The sequence below is a fragment of the Arachis ipaensis genome, chromosome B8 (assembly GCF_059453495.1).
Source record: "Arachis ipaensis isolate K30076 ecotype BB chromosome B8, ASM5945349v1, whole genome shotgun sequence".
Classification (NCBI taxonomy): domain Eukaryota; kingdom Viridiplantae; phylum Streptophyta; class Magnoliopsida; order Fabales; family Fabaceae; genus Arachis; species Arachis ipaensis.
The window spans coordinates 1,972,357-1,994,166 of NC_142443.1; the positions used below are offsets into that span (position 1 = coordinate 1,972,357).

At 29.2% G+C, this 21,810-nt stretch overlaps 3 protein-coding genes across 4 annotated transcripts; all 3 read left to right on the forward strand.

The window, feature by feature from the left end:
* The first annotated feature begins 1,370 nt into the window (after positions 1-1,370).
* Positions 1,371-3,256, forward strand: LOC107610284 (IQ domain-containing protein IQM5-like). The gene is made up of 7 exons (XM_016312350.3): positions 1,371-1,771; positions 1,865-2,009; positions 2,105-2,193; positions 2,271-2,358; positions 2,451-2,684; positions 2,779-2,880; positions 2,993-3,256. Exons 1-7 carry the CDS (start codon positions 1,371-1,373, stop codon positions 3,254-3,256), a joined length of 1,323 nt encoding a protein of 440 aa, XP_016167836.1.
* Positions 3,257-3,552: 296 nt separating this feature from the next.
* LOC107611972 (protein IQ-DOMAIN 6) lies at positions 3,553-5,811 on the forward strand. The gene is made up of 5 exons (XM_016313829.3): positions 3,553-3,753; positions 3,822-4,049; positions 4,390-4,617; positions 4,717-4,830; positions 4,947-5,811. The coding sequence occupies exons 1-5, from the start codon at positions 3,688-3,690 to the stop codon at positions 5,508-5,510; spliced, it is 1,200 nt and encodes a 399-aa protein (XP_016169315.1). The 5' UTR covers positions 3,553-3,687; the 3' UTR covers positions 5,511-5,811.
* A 13,923-nt stretch (positions 5,812-19,734) lies between these two features.
* LOC107613574 (uncharacterized) lies at positions 19,735-21,537 on the forward strand. 2 transcript variants are annotated; one of them, XM_016315647.3, is made up of 3 exons: positions 19,735-19,922; positions 19,989-20,118; positions 20,202-21,537. In XM_016315647.3, the coding sequence occupies exons 1-3, from the start codon at positions 19,790-19,792 to the stop codon at positions 21,181-21,183; spliced, it is 1,245 nt and encodes a 414-aa protein (XP_016171133.1). In that variant the 5' UTR covers positions 19,735-19,789; the 3' UTR covers positions 21,184-21,537. The 2 variants fall into 2 exon arrangements, with proteins under 2 accessions (XP_016171133.1, XP_016171132.1); XM_016315646.3 differs by having other exon boundaries at positions 19,735-20,118; positions 20,202-21,325.
* Positions 21,538-21,810: the final 273 nt, after the last annotated feature.

The window sequence follows — 21,810 nt, forward strand, 5'->3', positions numbered from 1 at the left end:
TTTTAATTATATTTTTCAAGAATTAAAAAAAAAGTGACATCATTAAAAGAGAAGTAGCATATCCATTTTTATTTTTTATTAATTAACAATAACTAATTTTTTATTATAAATTATTTTTTTAACTATTATGAAGAAAATTTAGAATTTAAGATTAAAAAATTTAAAAAAAAGTTAATATTGGCTGAAAAAAATTAACTTCCTAGTTGAATTCATATAGAAAATAACAAAAATATTATATGCATATTAAAAATTAACTACAAAATTAGTTTTATATATATATATATATATATATATATATAAACATGTATTTTATATGAATTAGATAACTGATTTAATCACTTTTTTTTTCTATATGTGTAGCATGTGAGGTTGAAAAATAAAATAAAAAGAAATAAAGGAATAAATATTTCTTAAAAAAAATTAATGGACATGCAAACCGAATAATCTATAAGTAAAAAAAATATTTGGACTTTGGACCGCATTATTAAGTGATTACATCTAATATACAATAATTTAGGAGTTAGCAAATTATTTATTTAAAATATTTCTGGATTTAATCTCAGAAATAACTTAGGAGTTAATAAATAATTTATATTTAAGTTAACAAATTAGTTATTAAAATCAAATTCTAGTTAATTAGGTTTTTATTAGTAATAAAATTTGGATAATGAAACCATTTAAGAAATTTTTTGTCTTGGTCCAAGCGTTTCTTCTAAACTTGAGGCCTGCAAATTGTAGACTTGTAGTGATGCCAGCAATGCATTTTCCCGCATTTTTTTTGTCTTAACGTATTATTTTTCTTGTACTAACCTTTCGTAAAATATAAATCCAAAAGAAAATCTCGAATATGAATGCAAATATCCCATACTTACTTAACTTCACAGTGTGTTTTATATAAATTAACATTGTATCTAGTATATTTTATATTGATTCAGTGGGAAATTTAATTGATTCTTTTTTATTATAATCAGATTACATCATAACCTATAAATAATCACTGATTGTTAATCACCAATAATCACTGATTGTTAATCAAACTTGTGCAGTATATACTTCTATTTGAGAAGTGCCATTGCATGCAATGATGACTATGGTTTTTCTAAGGGTATCAATACATATTTTTGTACTCTCTTTTCTAAAATTGGTCTCATTGTTTCTTCCTTGTGACTAAACAAAATTGCATAATGCACATGAATTTGACTTAATTGAGAGTCGTTATACACAACTTAGTTAAACTTATCAAATTATTTAACGACTCTCAGCTATCAATTTTACGTGAAGTTAACTGCACCTTATTATTATTATCATTGTTCTTTGTTGACTCTTAATGGTTCTGCAAGGTTAGTTTGCTGCAAAGATTCACGTAAATAATGTACCTGAGAGGAAGTTGGCGTGCTAATAATCATTGGGGTTCATCGGTTTCTAAGAGTAGAATCCACAGCAAGAGGGATAGAAAGTTGAATGCTCTAGTATCAAAGCAAGATCTTCATCAATCTTCAAGCTCGTTACCAAGGAGAAGGAAGTTACAATATCTAAAGCTACCACCTACATTGTTCTCCTTCCAATTTCTTGAATCCGTCATGAAATTGCAAGTGAAAGACGTGTGCAAGAAGCAACAACACCACCCCATTGATTTGTTACCGAAACCAGAAGCATGGTTATTGTCTTTTGAAGTTCTTCACGTGGCTGCAGTGAAGCTCCAGAAAGTTTACAGGAGTTACAGGACAAGAAGAAATCTCGCAGACTGCGCAATCGTCTGCGAGGAGCTTTGGTTTGTTCATCAATCTCCCATGTCTATGGCTATGCTTGTTTTAATTCTTTCTTGTTTTTCGAATTCAGCGAATTTTCGAGGTTCTGTTTTCAGGTGGAAGGCTTCTGAATTTGCCGATAAAACAGAATCAGCTATATCAAAATGGAGAAGAGCTAGAGCCATGGCTGATGAGATGGGAAAAGAGTTTTCCAAAGATTATAAGGCGCAGAATTTGGCTCTAAGTCACTGGCTTGAAGCCGTAAGATTAGTGTTTAATTTCTATATATATATATATATACATGGTTACTTGCAATGCAAGCAAAGTCATTGTTTACCTAGTACTCCCCTTTTCAGATTGATCCACGTCATCGTTACGGGCACAACTTGCACTTTTATTACAACATCTGGTTTTGGAGCAAGAGCTCCCAGCCCTTTTTTTACTGGTAATTAATTAAATCTTGATTCTTATATATGATAATTAAATTTGGATCTCATAATAATAATGATTTCAAAATTGAAGGCTGGATGTTGGAGATGGCAAGGAAGTTAACCTTGAAATATGCTTAAGAAAGAACTTGCAAAGGCAACGAATTACTTACCTTGGACCTGTAAGTTGTCATGATAAATCATTGGGAATATTAATATTATATTCCTTATGGAATTATAATTAAGGGTTTGATGATGATGATTTAATTTGTAGGAGGAGAGGGAAGCATATGAGGTGATGATTGTGGAAGGAGGAAAACTGGTTTATAAGCAAAGCCAGAAACCTGTTCATACCACTGATGGGTCTAAGTGGATTTTTGTTCTTAGTCCATCAAGAGTTTTGTATGTTGGTCAGAAAAAGAAAGGAGAATTCCAACATTCTAGTTTTCTAGCTGGAGCTGTTACCACTTCTTCTGGAAGATTAGTTGCCCATAATGGAGTCATTGATGTATGAATTGAATGAATTATTTATGGTTCATGTCTTATACATACTTATTACATAAATTAATTAATTGATATCCGATCACATGTTATATATTCAGGCTATTTGGCCTTACAGTGGTCATTACCGTCCAACAGCAAAGAATTTCTTGGAATTCTTACATTTCTTGGAAGCTCACCATGTTGATTTGACTAATGTCAAGGTGTGATTCTAAAATATTAATTAATTCGCAACTGTTCACGTAAAGTTATCTTATGCATGTAAAAAGGATAGACGAGAATCGTTAAATGATTTGATATATTTATTACATGCAGAAATATCCAGTAGACGACGACGTGCCAAGTGAAATGGGATCAAGTGAGTCGCCAACAAATGAAAACTCGGCAATAATACAAGCAAGCAAGTGGAGCACTGGAGTTGGTCCAAGAATTGGTTGCATGACAGAGTACCCTAAAGAGCTGCAAGTGATGGCACTTGAGCACCTTGGAAGATTTGTTGGCATGGCACCCATTGCATCTCCAAGACCTACTCTCAAACTCCACCTCTCCCCTAAACTTGTCTACATGGGAATAGAATGATAAATTTTTGTATCTCCCTACTCCCATAGTTAGAATTTAGATGGACCTTATTATTTTTCATTCTACCTTTAGGGTTGGACAATTTGATCATTAATACATTCAACTTTAGTATCATTATTATCATTAAATTAAGTTTACTTTATTTAATAAAAAAAATTTGAACATATGAATATCTTGTTGGGCTTTATTTCCACTGGGCTTTTTTGGTTGGGCCAGGCCCATAAAAAGTTAGAGGGGGAGAAAGTTTTGATTTTTGAAATTATAGGTACATATGGTTACCGTTGAGATTTGATTTTGCATTTTCAATTCTTCTTCCACACATTTCAAATTTCAAAACTTGCTTGGCTCTCTCTCTAACTATTACAAAGCTCCAAAACTCTTTCCCTCTGTTTTCTGTGTGTGTGCGCATCAAAAACGGAATCTTTCCTCCAATGGGTGCTCCGGCAAGATGGTTCAAATCATTTCTATCTCTGAAAAAGATCTCAACTACTGATCAAGTGAGGAAACCTAATTTTGCTCTGTTTGGTTGTTCTGTCCTGTATTTCATTTCTTTTCTTTTACTCAGGAGAAGGTTAGCTCTGATAACAAGAGTAAGAAGAAGTGGAAGATATGGAAGAACTCTTCAGAATTGAAGAAGGGTGCTACTGCTGTTGCTTCTGCTTCTCACAAATCTGATTCTTCTTCCTTCACTTCTGCCATGGCTGCACTTGTTCGAGCTCCACCCAAAGATTTCAAGCTCATCAAGCATGAATGGGCTGCCATACGCATTCAGGCAGTCTTTCGAGCTTTTTTGGTAACTATCAAATCTCAACCTTTCAACTACTATGAAATGTGCTCTAGATCTCATGTAAAAATTCTCAATTTTCAATTTTCAATGTTAGTTTAGGAATAAAAGAGCTTAATTTTAGCATGTTACCCTATGAAGTTTTATACTTTATTATCTAATAGATCCAAATTTAAGTGATGGTGCTTTTGTTTCCATGGGGTATATGATTTAGAATTTAGAATTTAGAATTTAGAATCAAGCTTTGTGTAAACATTTGAAAATTTGGGGGTTTTCAGAATGATCTTGTATACTATCCATGTGAGGCTTGGCTAGTGACTACATCTTTATGCTCTTGCCTTAATTTCAGGCTAGGAGAGCTTTGAGAGCCTTGAGGGCAGTGGTAAGGTTGCAAGCTATATTTCGAGGCCGGTTAGTTCGAAAGCAAGCGGTTGTTACTCTAAGGTGCATGCAGGCTCTTGTTAGAGTTCAGGCACGCGTAAGGGCAAGGAAAGTGAGGAACTCTCCAGAAGGGAAGGCAGTGCAGAAATTGTTGGATGAACATCGAAACCTTGCTGATCCAGTTAAGCAGGCTGAGGTATAATCAATGTATTCTATGCTCTTCACAATTTACTTCAAGATTATGTGACATTATGTAATGAGATGCTAACATATTTTGCCATGTTAATGTAACCAGCAAGGATGGTGTGACATTCCTGGGACTGCAGATGAAGTTAAAGCAAAGCTGAGAATGAGGCAGGAAGGAGCCATCAAAAGGGATAGAGCAATGGCATACTCTCTCTCCACACAGGTATATATATGGATCAAATCAAATTTTGTTACCTTAATTTTCTTAAATTGTGCAACATAAAACTATTGTATGACCAAATCTATGTGCTTTAATTAACATGGCTTTGGTTGTTATAGCATTCAAGAGGGTGTGCTAGTCCAAACTCAAGAGCCTCTAAGGCAGAGGCAATGACTCATTTCAAGCATCAGAACCTAGACAGTAAGAGCTTAGGAAGCAGCTTGTTAGAACACTGGATGGCATCAAAGCCATGGGAGAGTCCAATGTCCAAGAAAAGTGATGATCACATTGTTCAATCAAGAAGGAATGGTGTGACAACCAGGATCTCAGTGAAATCTCTTCCAACAAGTCATTCGACTCCATCGTCTTCGGCGATAAGCTCTGATTGCATGTATGATGATAATAGTCCTGCATCAACATGCACATCAGAGGAAAGAGATGTTGTTCATAAGCCTAGCTACATGAATTTGACAAAATCAACCAAAGCAAAATTGAAGGCTTGCAGGAGTTCTTCACAGAATTCAAAGGATTCTTGTGTGTCTCATAGCACAACACTTGTGAATGGAGATGCTAGTAACAGTGCTGTCTCTGATCCATCAGTTAACTTGTGGAATGGTCTTTGTTCAACACCTCTAAGGGCAAGTTATCAAAGAAGATATGGTAGGAGCCTAGGAGGTAGATAATATCTCCAATTTCAATGTATCCAACAGCTTGTTGGTGACAAAGTGATAGTTAATTTAATGGTTTTGCAGTGTAGATAGATATAACAAATGGTTTTGTGTGAGAATGGAAGCATCAAACTGGTACATTATCTGTATTGTGTTTCAATATATAATATTTATACATACATAGAGGGGGTCTCATATGGTTTGTACATTCAGCTTCAATTGTTTTCAAGTTATGGTTTCTCTGCTAGTTTCTGATCCTTCTTGATTCATGTCCAACTAATAATTAACTATCTACATTACTTTGTGCTGATTTCAATTCAGAATTTACATTCACATTAGTAACTAAAGATGGGGCCAGAAAGTAGCACAATACTTTGTATACAAACCTATGTTTTCTTATAACTTTTGGCCCAAACAGTTTTGAGGTTTCAAACCGAAAAAACAGAACATGTTATTGACTATTATTGCCATACCATGCTTTTGAAATGATTGATAGCAAGCTAGCTAGCCTTCAATCCAAACATTAATCAGCACTGGTAATTAGTGGTAACTACTATTCTAATTTCTAACAGGCATTTATTATCCATCTGCTTTTACTTTAGAGAATAATTAATCAAGGCAGTACTATCATTAACATCTTCAATTCAATGTATCATATTTCACAAGTACTTATTGGAAAATGGTAATTAGTACATACCCTTTATATTTTTTGTTATTTTCACAAAAGAAATGCAATGGTTATTATAATATGCAATGGCTTTGTGACACCTATGATTCACTATTTCATACAAAGTTGACAACTTTTCTTAAGAAATAATAGCAATCCATCATTGTTGATTGTATCTTTGGACCTAAAACAAAATTATGCTCCTTCTGCTGCCTCAATGCCTCAATTCTTCAACTCTCTCTTCCCAACTTTACTTGTCCATTTTCTAAGTTCAACCTAAAACTGCTTTGCATTATACTATATCAAGTATATATATATATATATATATCAACATAATACAAACAACAACAAAAAAATCTTATCCCATAATAAAGTAAGATCAGCCATGTGAATTAAACAATGTTATTATATCTTATCCTATAACATATTTACAGTAAAATTGTTTACACATAAATTTATTTTAACCACTTCGTATATAGTTTTATTTAGGTTAAATTATACAGTTGGTCCTACACTTTCAGTGAAATTGTAAATTGGTCCCTATATTTTAAAAGTTTGTAATTAGTTCCTAAAGAGAATTAAAATTTGTAATTTAGTCCCCGTCATTTAAAAAGTATTTGATTTAACAGAATATTTTCAGCATATTCTCTATTTTAATAGAATATTCTCAGTATATTCTGAAAATATTATGTTAAATCAATACTTTTTGACCGGCGGGGACTAAATTACAAATTTTAATTCTCTTTAGGGATTCAATTACAAACTTTTAAAGTGTATAAACCAATTTACAATTTTACTGAAAGTGTAGAGACCAACTATGTAATTTAACCTTTTATTTATTTCTATTTGATATACTATGTGTTCAGATGTTATATTAATCTTTTTCTCACACGTCTAAATCTAAACCATCTGAGACTAAATTTATCATCCTTTCAAGCAAGAATAAGTATTGTTCCAATCTTCACTTATTACTTATATATCCTATTTTCAGCACTCGAATATCAACAAAATATATGAAATAAAAAAAAGACATCAATCAACAATCATTCATAAAATGAACAAGCTTTATTAGACATCTCTTATCTCCACTTAAGCAACACAAGAAGAATAGTTTAATACAAGAAATCACGTGGTCCATTTCAAATAATTAATAATCAATAATAGAGTGTGTGTGTGTATATATATATATTTAGATATATAGATATATAATAATGATGCAACGAACGTATAGTATGGTCCATAGTAGCAGTGGTTCGCATGCTTTAGCCGACAGGACCACCTATGATTTGTGCATAGCTTAATTAACTGTTAAAGTATATACCAAACAAAAAAAAAATCGATATATACAAATATATGTATGTTAAGAAAAACATTTTCCGTTTCAAATAAAGCCACGAACATTTATTATTGCTGATGATAAGGCTTTAAACAGAATCTCTAGTACGTACGTGTTCATCAACTTTGACTTCTCTTTACTACTGCATGGCCTACGTAAACGTACGTACCCATCAATAATATATCAAAATATTTTCTACCATTTTACAAAGTATTTAATCATCAAACCAGCTATTTATATAAAAATATAAAATATATATTAAAATTAAGAGTAAAGAATTGTTTTTAATCCCAATGTTTGGGGTAAGTCTTATTTGTGTTCTTAACGTTTTTTTTTTTTGTTTCCAACGTTTTTTATTTGTGTTCCTAACGTTTAATTATCCCTAACGTTTATAAAAATGACTCAATATTATCTTGTCGTCAATTATACTAACAAATTAGATTGTATTTTTCAATTATTATCACTTGGATGTATTCATTATCAATTAGGTCTCACTTGAATGTGTTCGATTTTAACATTGTACCCACTATTTGTATTTAGGTTAAATTATGTCCCTAAAAAAAGTGAATTATATAAATATTGCTAGGATTAGTTTCAACTTTTGATAAACTATTTTTCAAAGTGGATCATCAGTTCTGTCGCAGACATTTGTATTCTAATTTCAAGAAAAAATTTTTAAAACTCAAATTAAAGTTCATGATGTGTAATTGATGGCAGAATATCATTGAATCACTTTTACCATTATTATAGATACAAATAAAACAATTTAAATATTAGGAATACAAATAGAATTTATTCCAAACTTAGAGACAAAAATGATACTTTACTATAAAATTAAATTAACAATACATGTATTTATTATATACAAATATATAAACATTAATTTTCAATCTGCATTTAACGTTTTTTATTGTCAAATGTGTTTCAAAAATTTAAAATATATATATCGAAAATATTTAAAAGATAATAGTCAAAATTTATTTTATTTAATATTTATTAATTATGGTTATAATTAACGAATATTAAATAAGATAACTTCTGATTATTTTTTTGGGTCTTTTTAATATTACTGTGTATGTATTTGGTAGGCAATAATAATTATTAATTAGACGATTATTCTCACGTGAGATTAAGCGCTAACAAAGGCAAGAAATCAGGATGTGCCACCAAAAGTTGTAAAAAAAAATTGAATGATTCTGATGATGAAATGAAGGAAATTAATTAAAAAAAATTAAATTAAAAAAAAAAAGAAGAAGAAAAGTTGTGAGATGCTGCTTTCAACTTTCTTCAATTTGGAGTAAGTATGCAAACTTCCTTTCATGGGGGGTTGCCATGAATAGAAGGAAGACTGAAGTGGGGGCAGTGGGGGCTTATAGAAAGTGTTATTAATTTTTTTCTTAGATATCCCTTTTTCTGTGGGGTAATTGCACTCTTGTTTCTTTGCTTTATACAGACCCTAAGCTCCTTATTTTTCCATTTTCCTTTTCTTTCTCAGTATCTACATTCGCCATACTTATAATATAAGATAATAATAATAATATATAATAATGTGTCCCTTTAATTTAGTTATTATTATTATTATTATGCATGTCACTTCCAATTATTGATTGACTTGGAAGCGTGAATAGCAATGGAAAAACAGATTGAGCAATTTCTTGTCCTTAACTTAGAATAATTCTTTATCTTTTTCTTTACTCTCTTCCTAGTGCATCTATGTAGAGTATGCATGAATATTATTTTACTTTCTATGTGAACCTATCTTAGGTTGAACATGAATTCAATTCTTTGTTTCCATGGCATTATATTATTTTGGTTATATGAATTGATGTCTACTTATTATTAATTAGATTTTGACTAATTTTTGTCTCCCAATACTATGAGAAATTTTAAATGACTAAGTCTTTAGCTAATATTTATCTTTATAAATGTTAAATAATTCTTACCTCTTGAATTAATTTTTAGAGTAAATTAGGTCTATTTAATTTTTAATACTAATATTAAGTATATGTTATCCATAAATGTGTTGATTATATAAGTAGATACTAGATAGAGTTTCCTTCAAGCCTACGAGGCATCAAATAATTAATTCAAAAATGTTTGGTAACCAAAATAAATTGGCCAAAAATAGTTAAAATTTTATTTTATTTAATTTTCATTAATTGTCTTCACAATTAATGAATGTTAAATAAGACAAGTTTCGTTTTTTTTTTCTAACATTACGGTAATTATTAATAGGGAGTGCTAGGTAAATAATGACCATTTTAAACAATATGAATAACCACTAATCAAATAAAAATACAATACATCCTAATTTAATATTACTAATTAAATTTAAGATTAATTTACTCTTTTAACTTTATTAATTCACATTGTTCACACATTGTTCAAAAATATTGTTGGTTACCTGTACTTTTTCTTGATTGATAGGCACATATATAGTTGATGTGTCCATATTGGTTAGTTAAGCTCTTAATAACTGATCTTTCATTAAGTATACCATTAATTAAACACAACACTTAATTATATTAGGTTCTCCTTTATCATTGACCATAGTAGCATATGTGATTTGAAGATAAGTTTAGGTGAGGGAGATATAACCATTGTTACTTTATTTAGGGTTTCGTTGCATATCAAGGGATGATGCATATTGATATCTTTCCTCTTAAAAAAAATAAAAAAAATATAATAAAATTCCCCTAGCTTCTCATAGAGGGGGAAAAATGAAAAAAGAAGAGGAGAAAAACAAGCATTTGACTGAAAATGACACATACCAATGTGGGAATCAATAGAGGACAAAGAATTACATAGCATTCTTTTTCTCATGTACTTGTTTTTGATATCTCATTAAGTTGTGGAAAAAAACAAAAGAATCTGACAACAAGAGTCCTTTGATGGCTCAACAAATAAAGCAAAAGATGCCAGCAGAATTAAATGTTGCATGTGCATTTATTAATTAGGAATCTTGTTTTTAACTATCTGTTTCTTCCATCATAAGCATGCCAAGCTCCAACTTTTTCTCCCACAAGCAACAAATTTCAGCATGAAACTGCCACAATCCCTCTTCCATTCTTTCACCGCAATAAAGATCTTTGTTTTTATCTCATTTACTATTTCATCATCATATTCTTAAGGTACACATCCAGATTCTAATTAGGATTATTATTCCAAACCCAATAATAAATTCATTGCTTTTTCCCACTCATGAAAAGACTAGTCTCTTCTTGTACTACTCTTCTCTTTAATTTAAACCGGATCAACTTGTAATTAATTAGATTTTGCTCCACAATTATAGAATGGTCAAACAGAATCATTATGCAACTTTAGTACCAAACAAATCATACAAACTAAGGTAGGTAGTATTACCATATATGTTCATATTATTATTATTCATTAACATTTCATTGTAGAATTTAGTTTTAATATACTGTAACACAGTTTTATACGTGTATTCAATCATGTAATATCACGTCAATAAAAATAATTATGTAACTAATGTGAATGAACGATTATATAAAACGTTTCACACTCGTTCTAATTCCTCGAGATTTCATGTAGCATGCATGTTATTATGTAACTTAATAATAACTTGAATAAATTACCATTTGTACCATGAAAGATACATACGCTGACAAATATACCTATATAAGAATAAAACGACAATTGTAACTACGGAAGATGGCTTTTGTGTGCCAAGAGTACCCTAACAGACCAATTACGTAACCAAACGTCTGGATACTCTTGACACACGGAGGTCATCTTTTGTAGTTACAATTATCGTTTTATTCTTATATTGATACATTTGTCAGTATCTGTATCTTTTATGGGTACAAATGATAATTTATTATAATAACTTTGTTGAGATATAGAATTAAAAACAGCAGAAGATAAAGAAAAAAATCTAATTAAGTAGATGTGCATAATTACTGTTATAAGATTCTTGAATTCATTGAAATAATATAAATGAGATGGAAATGATGAGATAATTGAAGGAAGCAGGCATGAATAGATAAGGTAGGCAATAATTAAGAATAGTACAGTACTACTTTACATGGAATCTATAACAGGATGAAAACGCATTCTTTTGGTCCATTCTTGTAATCAAATGAAAATTTGAATTGAAATGAAGTGTTAGGGGCACACAAATTAAAGTGGCCGGCAAATAGATTCTTCATGTTGTCCCCAGCATTGGCCATAACCCTCTTTCCAGTGGTACCAATTGCTGGAACACGGTTAATCAATTTTGCTTTATATGGTTTTTATGGTAGACCCAAATCCCAAGGACTAAAAAAGCAAATAAATTTAAAGAAACGTGTTCATAATTAGGGTTTCATTCATCATTTATATATTAAATTAATTCCGTACGTTTAGATTTAATTTTGTTTTAGTTTCTAAAATTTAAAGTGTTTTATTTAAATCTTAAAAGGTTTCATTTAGGTAATCTTACGGTGAGTTTAATATTAAATACTAACAAAATTTTTTACGTTACAGCAGTATAAGAATAAGGCAATTTGAAAAAGATATATAAACTTGAAAAAGTACAAAATTAGTCGTAGATGCATCTCCGTAAACCACTAGTCTTAGTCTAAGCACATAGAAAATATCGTTGAAAATTTGCTTTCTGCACAAAAATTCGTCAGTGACAACAAAGACAAGGCCATCAACATCTCCATTGAAAAAACTTCCCTCAACATCTGAAGAGGTTAGTTATGAGTTTTAATTATTTAACTTTGATTTTATGGAAGGACTATATTAAAACTAAACAATTTTTTTTTATATATTCAAATAGGACATTTTAAATCTTAGAAAGTAAAATAGGATTAGGTCAAACATAATGGATCAATTTAATATTTTATCCAAAAAAATATTAACAGTACACTAAAACCAATTACTATATATTAATGTATAAAAATATATGTAATTTAACTCATTTTAAATGTGTATTTATATTTTAATATATATCTTATACAAATATATTAATAAATAATTTTAGTAGTTAATTTTAATTTTCATCTAATATAGTTGATTATATATTTTATTACTACTCTATGTTTGTTTTGCTGGAAGATGTTATAAGATTCAACATATATAGATAGACTTGTATCTGTTATATAACTATTAATAACTCGGATATAATTCTATTTAACAGTTGAAATTTATGGGATAATAAATAGTTTTATAACATATATATTATTATAATTTTTTTTTTAAAAAACAAACTTATGGATAAATATACTTCAAGTGCAAAAGAAAGTTTTGCATGAAGAATCCTATTAGTATATATAATCGTTTTTGTATTTTTAAAAGTTAAAAAAGAAAAAGGAAAAAAAAAGTATTTTAAGACTAGATCAATGATATTGATGATAATTATAGGGGATCTCACCTAATATATATAAGGGACTGAGCAAAATCTTACTACTTATTCCGTCCATATTACTCAACATCAACTCTAATGAGATTATGTTGATGAGACCACCTATTTCTTGTTTTTCTATTTCTTATTTTATTTATTTATTTGAAAAAGAAAGACATATATATCAAGTAGGACTAAAAGTGAGTCAAGCCAGTTCGAACTCGACTCGTTAATAACTCGATAAACTAAATTCATGAGCTAGTGAGTCAAGCTTAAACCTAAAATTAAGTTCATAAATTAAATGAGTCGAGCTTAAGTTTGGATAAACTCATCTCATTAGCTTGTAAGCTGTTTCGATTATATATATATATATATATATATATATATATATATATAATCTTAATTATTTAAAATTTTATATTTATTTTTTATATATAATTTTGATGTAGGACATAAATAAAAAATTTATAATTTATTGAATGATAAACAATGTTAAGATTAATCTTTTTAAATACTTTTTAAAATATTTAAGTTATTATAATTTATTGATATATAATTATAGATTATGTTTCTATTATTTGAGCCAACTCGTGAGATTGAACCAGCTCGTGAGTTTTCGGTGAGTCGAGCTTAAATTTAAAAAATAGACTCAATTGTTAATGAGGCGAACTGTGAGTCAAGTTTATGAGCCGAACTTAAACTTGATCTAACTCAACTCAACTTAACTCATTTCCAACCCTAATACCAAGTCCTAACATGTTTTTCTTGTTTTGGATGCTGAGATTCTAGCTCAGCAATGTTGAAATAATTTGTAAAAGATATAGAAATGAGATTTAAAAATTCTTGTGAGATGTGGACACTAGCATTTTTATTGGTTCTTTCTCTTTCTCCTTTTCTCCTTTTATTTTTTCCTTTTTAGTTTGTATTAGAAGAGTGGATCCATAAACACCTTTTTGGAGTTCATCATATATATCACTACTCCTTCAAAACGAAATAATGAATAATGTTCGACTTATTATGTTTTTGTTTGTGTCAAAAAATGATGAATCATGCCTTGCTTGGAAAAATATATAATTTCATCAACCCCTTGACTTCTAAGGACGCACGTAATAAATTTCTTTGCATGGGAAACAATATTCTTCCTGTTACCGTTTGCCAATACCGTTACGCTATCCTATTATTTTATGCCAAAATATTTAATAACAAAAAATAATTAATAAAAAATAATCAAAATTTATCTTAATTAATTTTAATTAATTTTTACTAAAATTAATAAATATTAAATAAAATAATTTTAGACTATTTTTTTGTCTCTTTAGCAATACTATATTTTATATTGTTGTAATTAACACAAAATTAATAGTATAAAATACATATAATTTTAGGTAGTTTATAAATATAAGATATCATTTATTTTTTGAATTAGCTTTTGAAATTAAATTAAGACCTACTCAATTTTAATATAAATCGAATTAAATTTTTTATTTTGCAAGTTAGTCCTAAATTAGTAAAAGAGTAAAGTATTGTTTTTGTCCCTAACGTTTGGGATAAATCTTATTTGTGTTCCTAACGTTTTAATCGTCCTATTTGTATCCCTAACGTTTGTAAAAGTGATTCAATGTTATCCTGCCGTCAATTACACATCATGAGTGCTTTAGTTTGAGTTCTAAAAATCTCTTCTTAAAGTTAGAATACAAATATCTGGGATAGAATCGATGATCTACTCCGAAAAATAACTCATCAAATGTTGAAACTAATTCGTACAACATTTACATAATTCACTTTTCTAGGGACATAATTGAATCTAAACACAAATAGTGGGTATAATATTAAAATCGAACACATCCAAGTGAGACCTAATTAAGAATGAATACATCCAAGTAAAAATAATTGAAAAATATAATCTGATTTGTTAGTATAATTGATAGTATGAAAACATTGAATCATTTTTATAAACGTTAAGGATACAAATAGGACGATTTAAACGTTAGGGACACAAATAGGACTTACCCCAAACGTTATGGACAAAAACGATACTTTTCTCTTAGTAAAATATTCATTTTGGCATGCATTTTCTTCATCAAGACCAGGTGAGAGTGATTCATATTTTGAGTAATTTCAAGTGTAATTTATACTATGGACTAAAAAATCTAAAAACTACTTAATTAATGAAAATATTGAAATTAATAATGTTTTTTTTTAAATGACAGCTCAGAATTGAAGTTTGAGTGAAACATTACACCGAATTCAATGTTTCTTCTTGTCCAAGATATATATGACCCTCGGAATGAAGATGATAGTAAATTTGGAATGGTAGTACACACTAAGAACGAATAAGAATGATTAATCATCATTAGTAAAAGACTTATTATTCACCTAAATGGTGAAGCATGTTATAAGGTTTGAATACCAATTGAAATCGTTTGTTTCCCATAAAGAAAATATTAAAAAGAATGAAGCCACACCACAACAACCACACATTGAACAATTAAAACCAGGTTTTGAAATTTTCATTTGTATTATTTACCACCATTATTGCCAGTAATTACAATTCACTACTGTTAATTAAAAATGTACAGCAATAATGAAATATAATTAAATAAAATATTTGATAATAAATAAATTAAATATTTAATTATAAAAAATTATAATTATCTGGTCTACCTGAATTTAGGGGTGTAAGTTACCGAACCGAACCAAAATTTACTGCAAAACTGAACCAAAATTTACTACAACTGAATAAAAAATCGAAAAAATCGATTTTTTTGTTTTTTTCGAATCAAACCGAATCGATAACACCTCTACCTGAACTTTATCCGAGATATAGTTCAGAATTATTTCAAAGTACTGAGAAAAAAATATTTTTTATTGTAGAACGAACACTTTCAAGTTTCAAAAAACACTCTAATACTTAAGTTAATGTTTGTTTAATGGTATTCTCCAGTTGTTGAAATTGACGAATAAATTAATCACTCAACCAATTCAAATTGATTATAACTTATTTATAATTATCATAATATATATATAATATGTTGTAATCAACAATGTCATAAATAAAATAACCATACTATAGGTTATATATTAGTTATTCCAAATTATAACGGATGGATCAAACTAAATAATAAATAGTTCTTTAATTTTGTATAATTTTAATGCAGCATGCTAAAAGAACAGGTAAATATATAGTAATTTATGAAATATTCTCTTAGCCAATTAGTTTGTGAAAATTCGCAGCTGCTTTTCTATGTTCCACTTCCATGAAATTATTATTACCACTTTATTTTTCTCTATCTAGAGCAAAAATATTTGTCACTACTTTAACACAAGGTTAAGATCATTGTCTATCCCTTTTTAATTAATTGTTAGTTTTGATGCGTTCATCATTATCACAACAGGACCACTACTTATTATATAAGATGTAACTACTTTTTAATTATATTCAAAAACTTTGATAAATTAGCCTGCTCCATTATTTAAGATTCGTGGAAATGAAAAGCTCTTATATTTCCCTAAAAGGAACAAGTTCACATTTAAGTAATCCAGCAAATCACCACCTTTGACCGCATTTGATGGCAAATTTTCTAAAGTTTAAATACGTACCAATCTTTTCAATAAATCCCGGTTGATTACTTTGAAAAACGAAAACAGCTTTTGGATCAGTACTAGCTACTAGCTACCTTCTTTTTATCATCTTTTTATTATAGTTAAAAATAATCATTTTAGCATATCAAGATATTTTTGAGAACTTTTTAATTTTAATATGGAGGGAGGGTTGGTGTATAGCAGAGTTACGAAGGTATATGGTGTTTTAACAGGGTATGAGGAGGTATTGAAAATTTTGGGTTCGATTTGTGTACTGACAGAAAATCCTGGGTCCGATTTGTGTAAATCCTGGATCCGATTTGTGTACCGGCAGAAAACTCTCGGTCCGATTTATGTAAATATTGGGTCCGATTTGTGTATTGGCAAAAAATTCTGGGTCTAATTTCTTCTCACTAAAACAAAAAAATTGAAAACCGTCACAATTGTGTATATCTCCCCAATACTTCATAACTCAGTATAACTCATATATTAATCTCATATAAAAAAAAATAGCCTATTTTTGAACCTCAATAATTGTTAAATTATAAAAACTTTTCTTCATAATACATTTATTGATAAATATTGAGCAAAAAATCTATGAAGATTAATTATTTGACAATTGAAAATAAATACTCGTATTTTCTTAATTATATTATTATCACTGTCATATAATAAAGCTACTTTAATTTCTCACTAAATATATATATCACTTATGTATATAATACATGATATTATTAATATGGTGGACCAAGTTGCAAGAAGAGCACAAACTTTTTTAGTCATAAAGGTTAAAACAAAATTCAATTTTGAACAACATATATTATATATATATTATAGATGGCTAGCCCCTTGGCCACCCTTGTCTTCTATACTTAATTAATGTATATATCTCCTTTAATAATGTAAACACTTTTCACATAAAATCATTCAAAACCTTACGAATGCATGCAATATATATATACATATATCCAATAATAGAAACAGACTTTTCTTATGTATAGTCTTAATTTATTAAGTAAAATATTTTCTATTTAGGAAAAGAAAATGAAAAAGAACAATCAACCTTGAATGATGACCCTTGAAACGTTTATTTACTTATTAATGATGTCTATAGAGTACATTACAGCTGTAATATTATTGAAGCTTCAATTTAATTGATTAAGTGATCCATAATGGAAGAGGATTATGTTAATCATTCACCTCTTGGAAATACAGTCCTGTCCTCTATCATTAACCCCTCTTCTTATCGCCTTTTTCTTTCTTAATTACCATTCTCAATAAGGACAAAACTGAAAAGCTAAAATATTTGCAAATATTTTTTTGTTAATTACTTATATAAAAATATTTCACAAAAAAAAAAATTTAGATATGGACATATATTATAAAATTATTTAATCTGTAATAAAAATTTTCGTATCAGTTGACTCGTTCAAAAATTAAGATTATTCTAACTAATTAATTATTATGATTAAAATACATAATTTAATTAAATATATATCAAATTATCTGGCGATTTTTTATAAGCAGTTAATTATTTATAGTGTTGTTGTTACTAAAAAATGTAACTTTTTTTTTATAGTTGTTACAGTAAGATCTCGACTCCAATAAAAAAATTAATACGAGTAACAATCATAAAAATAACAACAAAAACATACATAACACATATTTTTTATTAATTTTTTATTTTTACTTACCTTAACTTGTCATACACATTAAAATATCAAATATTAATTACACAATAATTTTTTCGACATACTATCAAGATCACTGTAAATTAAAATTTTTATCATTCTTCACACATAAAAAACACTTATTCATTCCTACCATATTTCTTTAATAACCAAGTAACACTTATGCATTCAATAGAAGAAATAATATAGATCACATGCATATACAACACTAGAAGAAATATTTTTCTAACCCTAACAAATTAATTAACAATACATAGGTATTTCATCCATGAGCACAAAAATTACCTAAGTTTGAACATGTGTGATAGGGAAGATGTAAGGGCATAAGAGAAGAGGAGCGAGGGGGGTCCGAAGAGAATGCATGGATGACACGTGTACAAGGGAGGGCCATGGGAAGAGAAAGGGAAAAAGAAGGATCCATTAAAAGGCATACAAGTGTTGCAGAGAAGGCACTGCAGCTTTTAGCTCTTTCCCCACAAAACCCTAACTCGCTTCTTCCATGCCCCACAATCTCTGTACATCTCCCCAGCATTAAATTCACCACCTCACTCCCTCAATTTCCTTTTTTTTTTTTTTTTTAAAATATACTCAAATAAATTTCTAAAAATTTTGTATCACATGTTTTGATTTTTAAACAATTTTTATTACATAAAAATCTTTAAATATAAAAATAAAATATATAGATCTATTCGTCGTATTTTTAAAGACCGATTTGTATAAATAAAAACGAATCTAACTAAAATAAAAATTTATTTTATAAAATAAAAAAATCTCAATAAAATAATTTTTTTAAAAAACAAAAAGTGTCCGACACAAAATTCTTCAAAAATCTATTTGAATATATACTCTTTTTATTTCTTCTCTTCAGTTTTTTTCTTCTCTTGGCTAATTTTTTAATATAAAAAAATTAGTATATTATTTAATTATTAAATTTTATGATATTTTTAAAATTTTAAAGATAAAATAATACATCTACTATATATATTATACATTTTAATTTAAAATATATAATACCTAAAGACATATTGTCATTTGTCAATAAACAAAAAAATATAGGTTTAATTATTCTGCTGGTATCTATAGTTCGTAAAATTTTCAATTAGGTCCCTATACTTTTTTTTTCTTTTAATTGAGTCATTACACTAAATTTTTTTTTAATTGGGTCCCTACACTTTTTTTCCTTTTATTTATATCCATGTACCAATTCTTTTTTTTTTTACTTAGGTCCCTATAAAATTAAGCCAATTACTACTAAGAGAGACTTAATTGAAAAAAAATTAGTGAAGGGACTCAATTAAAAAAAAAAAGTATAGAAACCTAATTGAAAATTTCACAAAACTATAGAGACCAACAGAGTAATCAAATCAAAAATATATCATTTTGCCCTTAAAATTTTAAGAAATATTTTAAAATTCAATCTCAATTTTACTAATATCTAAGAAAATAAACGGCAAGCCTTCCTTCTCTGAATACAATACTTTTGATGTAACATCTTGTAACCTACTAGGGATGCCTAAAAGATCATAGGCTCTACACCCTATTAAATCAAGATTCCCTTATAGTAACTCTCTCTCTCTTCTCTTTTCTTTTTCAGTTTATATATATAGATAGAATCCCAAAACTGATCTTGTTCCCCTCATTGCCTTAGACAGCATCATATTCATAATAATGGGGCATCACTCTTGCTGCAACAAGCAGAAGGTCAAAAGAGGCCTTTGGTCACCAGAAGAAGATGAAAAACTCATCAACTACATCACCACCTATGGCCATGGTTGTTGGAGCTCTGTCCCTAAACTTGCAGGTACCAATAACTTCACCTCTCTCTTCATCATTCTCTTTATACTTTCTCATTTCATTTCATGTATAGGGTTGCAGAGGTGTGGAAAGAGTTGCAGATTAAGATGGATTAATTATCTCAGACCTGATTTGAAACGTGGAAGCTTCTCTCCTCAAGAAGCAGCTCTCATTATTGACCTCCATAGCATTCTAGGCAACAGGTATGGTATCCCATACTTCATATTCTCAAACCCCATCAAATCAAAAACCTTTCTTTTTATGTGTATATCAACTTGTTCTTCAGGTGGGCTCAGATTGCAAAACACCTACCTGGAAGAACAGATAATGAGGTGAAAAACTTTTGGAATTCAAGCATAAAGAAGAAGCTTCTTTCCCATGATGTTCTTGTTCCTTCTTTGGCCACATTTTCTGATCATCATATCCATCATCATCATCATCATGGCCTTATTGCCAATAATAATAATGGTTCTTCCTTAGAAACTTTCTTCCCTGAAAACCCTATCCTAAACCCTCATCAGCTATACCTTCCAATAATCCCATCATCAATCCTTCAAGCTTTTGATCAACAAAATGTTATTGATATCAAGCAGCAGCAGCTTGATAACAATAACATTAATTATAACAATAATGGCAACAACTTCCATCACCATATTCAAATGCCTACTGCAGAAACAGTAGTAGTACCATCCATGAATACTACTGTTAATCCATCATCATCTTTGTATGAAGATACTTGGTCATCATCATCATTTGGATGTGTGCTACCTCTTCAAGAAGATCATCAGATTTCCAAAAATAGTAGTGATCATGATATTGCCATCACTGCTGCCACCCCATCAAACTATATTATTGATAAACTCATCATCAATAATCCAGTTAGTACTACATGGCAGCAGCATTTTGATCTTCATCACTTGATGGAACCAGTTGTCCCAAAAATCTGTGATATTAATAACACCAACATCATTGAGGATTATATTTGTGGCTTACCATATTCACCTGCTTCATCATCACAACAAGATCCTCTTGCTAGAATCCACTGTTACACTACTACTACTACTACTACTACACCTGCTTCTGCTTCTGCTGCTGCTATTTGTCCACAAGATCAAGCAACTCTTCTGGCTGCAAATCATCATCAATTGGAACAACAACAACAACACATTGATAATAATAATAATAATAATCCCCTCATCATTCCATCATCATTGCCATCATCAACATCTTCTTCATCAGCATCACTCTATCAAGCAGATCACATTTAGTATCATCATTTTCCTTCTAGTAGCTTTGATTAATTAATTAATTAAGCAAGCTTATTATTATTATTATGTGTACATATAATTGAGCAAGTAATAGTAGTAGTAGTAGTAGTAGTAGTAGTGATGATGAGGTAAATTAGTTCCATGCATACATTATTTTAAGGTCAAAAAAGAAAAAAGAGATGTGATGCATTTAATAAATATTAGAGGCAGGGGAGAGAGTATATAGATAGATAGATAGAGGGAGTGTCTCTATCTGTCAATGGTAAACATGAGTGATGCTAGTTTTGAGGGTCTTCCATTATAAGTGATGTGCTTGCTTTGAAACTGCCATAAATATATGTTGAGGTCCTTTCAGAATTCACATGTTTGTCGCCTAAAAGTAAGTACTCTCTCTCTATAAATATATATTTATTTTTACTTCTAAATATGCGTATAATTATTATTATTATTATGATTCACTTCTATAGTGTATGTTGTTGTATACCAATCATATGAGTCTAGTTGTGAACTACTTTAAAGTTGACATATTGTTTCATTGCTCTCTCTTTCTTTCTTTCTTTCTTTCTGATATTTATGATATGGATGATGACGTCAAAACAAAGACAAAAGCCGTACACATGCCATGGT

What these genes read in the sequence shown, in the direction of transcription:
- LOC107611972 (XM_016313829.3), top strand. Translation starts at nt 3,688, where the DNA reads ATGGGTGCTCCGGCAAGATGGTTCAAATCATTTCTATCTCTGAAAAAG. An exon ending in ATCCAGTTAAGCAGGCTGAG is followed by an intron (nt 4,618 to 4,716) that starts GTATAATCAATG and finishes TAATGTAACCAG; the next exon opens with CAAGGATGGTGTGACATTCC. An exon ending in CATACTCTCTCTCCACACAG is followed by an intron (nt 4,831 to 4,946) that starts GTATATATATGG and finishes TGGTTGTTATAG; the next exon opens with CATTCAAGAGGGTGTGCTAG.
- LOC107613574 (XM_016315646.3), top strand. Translation starts at nt 19,790, where the DNA reads ATGGGGCATCACTCTTGCTGCAACAAGCAGAAGGTCAAAAGAGGCCTT. An exon ending in CATAGCATTCTAGGCAACAG is followed by an intron (nt 20,119 to 20,201) that starts GTATGGTATCCC and finishes CTTGTTCTTCAG; the next exon opens with GTGGGCTCAGATTGCAAAAC.
- LOC107610284 (XM_016312350.3), top strand. Translation starts at nt 1,371, where the DNA reads ATGTACCTGAGAGGAAGTTGGCGTGCTAATAATCATTGGGGTTCATCG. An exon ending in CCCATAATGGAGTCATTGAT is followed by an intron (nt 2,685 to 2,778) that starts GTATGAATTGAA and finishes TTATATATTCAG; the next exon opens with GCTATTTGGCCTTACAGTGG. An exon ending in TTGATTTGACTAATGTCAAG is followed by an intron (nt 2,881 to 2,992) that starts GTGTGATTCTAA and finishes TATTACATGCAG; the next exon opens with AAATATCCAGTAGACGACGA.